This window comes from Terrapene carolina, unplaced genomic scaffold (genome assembly GCF_002925995.2).
Source record: "Terrapene carolina triunguis isolate 2854851 unplaced genomic scaffold, T_m_triunguis-2.0 Scaffold32859, whole genome shotgun sequence".
Taxonomy (NCBI): Eukaryota; Metazoa; Chordata; order Testudines; family Emydidae; genus Terrapene; species Terrapene triunguis.
In genome coordinates this window covers 1-1,901 of record NW_020697210.1, presented here as the reverse complement: position 1 = coordinate 1,901, position 1,901 = coordinate 1, and the positions used below count along the sequence as shown (strand labels likewise).

Below are 1,901 nucleotides of genomic sequence, written 5' to 3'. Positions count from 1 at the left end.
CCCTGCCGGGTGCATGATGCTGCCCTGCTCCCCTTTCCTCCCTTGCAGGATGAAGTGATGAAGGAGACGGTCCTGCAGCACCCTGGGGCCAATGTCCTCACTGACTTCGCCACCTTCCCATCCTCAGCCTTCCTCAAGGTGAGACGCTGCTCTCCTGGGAGCGTTCCCCACAGCCCCGGGATGCTGGAGCTCTGGGGCGACGGCCGAGGGCGCATGTGGCCCGGCAGGTGTCCTCGCCAAGCCCCAGAAGGGTCTGCGCCGAGTTCCCGTGGCCTGCGCGCCGGAGGTCCCTTGCCACAATCTGGAGGATTTGGATTAGCAGTCCGGGGGCCACAGGGTCCCAGCACCTGTACCTGGGGGAGCTGGTCGCTGTTCCTGGGGGGTAGCACACGCCATCCCCATGGGGCGTGGCTCTGGGCTGAATGGAGCGCCATGGGTCCATGGAAAGGCGACCGGGCCCTGGGGTGTGTGAAACCCCCCTCGGGCGACACCCTCTGGAGCTGGTCCCTAGGAGATAACGCAGTGGTACCCTCCTGGCGCTCGGGGTGGCTTTTATCAGCCTGTCCTGCTGCCCCTGACCCTCCGCTCTGCTCTTCCAGGCCAAAGAGGAGAAGAAGGAAGACACCGTGTACGTTGGCAAAGTGACCTTCCCCTGCCAGCCTGGGCATGGCCAAGTGCACAAGCTCGTCCTGACGCCGGAGCAGCTGTGTGAGCTGCACGGCCGCCTCATCTCCTAAGGGACCCCCCGCCCCCCACAGAGACTGATGTTCCTTGCACAGCCCCTCTCCCCAACCCGTTGCTGAGTCTCTTCTCCAAGCCCCTTCTTGGCAGGGACTTGCTAGCCTGTGCGTGCAGCAGACCCCAGCAGAGCGCCCCCGCCTGGAGCACCAGGTTCCAGCTAACGAAACAACTCACCCTTCTGCCCCGCCGAGGGGGACCTTGGCATAGCTGTGTGTGCATGTGTGTTCGCTCCTGCCTGCATCTCCGGCTGCCTTTCCTCCTCCCTGCTCTCGCGGTGCATCTGAGAGCTGCCTTTCTCCTGGGGGGGGGGACTGAGGTGTCAGGGGCCGGGCCTGATTGTATACATTACACTCACCAGTGAAAGCTCTTCCAACACCCACCCAGCAGCTCCTTGTCCGAACGGCACTGACCTGGCCCAGGAGCTCACGGCTCCTGATCCGCTCAGCCCCTGGCAAACCCCCCGGGGCGGGCTCTGCCCGCTCAGCCCCTGGCAAACCCCCCGGGGCGGGCTCTGCCCGCTCAGCCCCTGGCAAACCCCCCGGGGTGGGCTCTGCCCGCTCAGCCCCTGGCAAACCCCCCGGGGCAGGCTCTGTAGGGAGCACCACCGTTCTCCAGGCGGGATTGGAGTGGCAGGGAGCCAGGGGCTTGGCCCTGCACTGAGGCTGGGAGCGGCATTGGAACCCCGCCCAGCTCAGCCTAACTGATCAACAAGAGAAACCCAGCCAGAGATGCCCCCGTTCTGCCCTGCTCGGTGCTGAGGGGTTTGGGCTGCTGGCCAGGCGGTCGGGCTGTGCCTCTAGCTCCTGTCACTGGATGAAGGGGTCATGCCAGAGGGGAAAGGGAGCCCCTGGGGCTCCCGCTCTGAACACTACAGATACCCGCAGTGGGGTGAGTTCAAAGCCCGTCCCACCAGCTGCTGCTGTCACTCCCCCCAGGTGCTGTGGTTGTCACATCAGTGCAGGGGGCCGGGAGCTGAGTTCCCCCTGGCTAGTGGGTGAGTGCGCGGAGGAGCTTTGGGTCTGTTGGTACGAGCGCATGCTGCTGCACCATCCCCTCCTGTAACCAGTTCTTCGCACTCTAGGGCTCTGGAAATGAATAAAGCTACAACTGTTAAACCCAGCTTGGTACAGTGAGGTTCTTCTCCGCTCCGCCCACTGGGC

At 64.5% G+C, this 1,901-nt stretch overlaps 1 protein-coding gene across 2 annotated transcripts in view; it reads left to right on the top strand.

The window, feature by feature from the left end:
* LOC112121554 (dynactin subunit 1-like) overlaps positions 1–1,480 on the top strand; it is a 6,178-nt gene extending 4,698 nt beyond the window's left edge. Inside the window, exons 5-6 of one of the 2 annotated variants that reach the window (XM_026663177.2) lie at positions 49–138; positions 600–1,480. In XM_026663177.2, the coding sequence (XP_026518962.1) occupies positions 49–138; positions 600–737 (228 nt within the window). In that variant the 3' untranslated portion in view covers positions 738–1,480. The remainder of the gene's footprint in view (positions 1–48; positions 139–599) is intronic. The other variant, XM_026663178.2, reaches the window with a different exon arrangement.
* Positions 1,481–1,901: the final 421 nt, after the last annotated feature.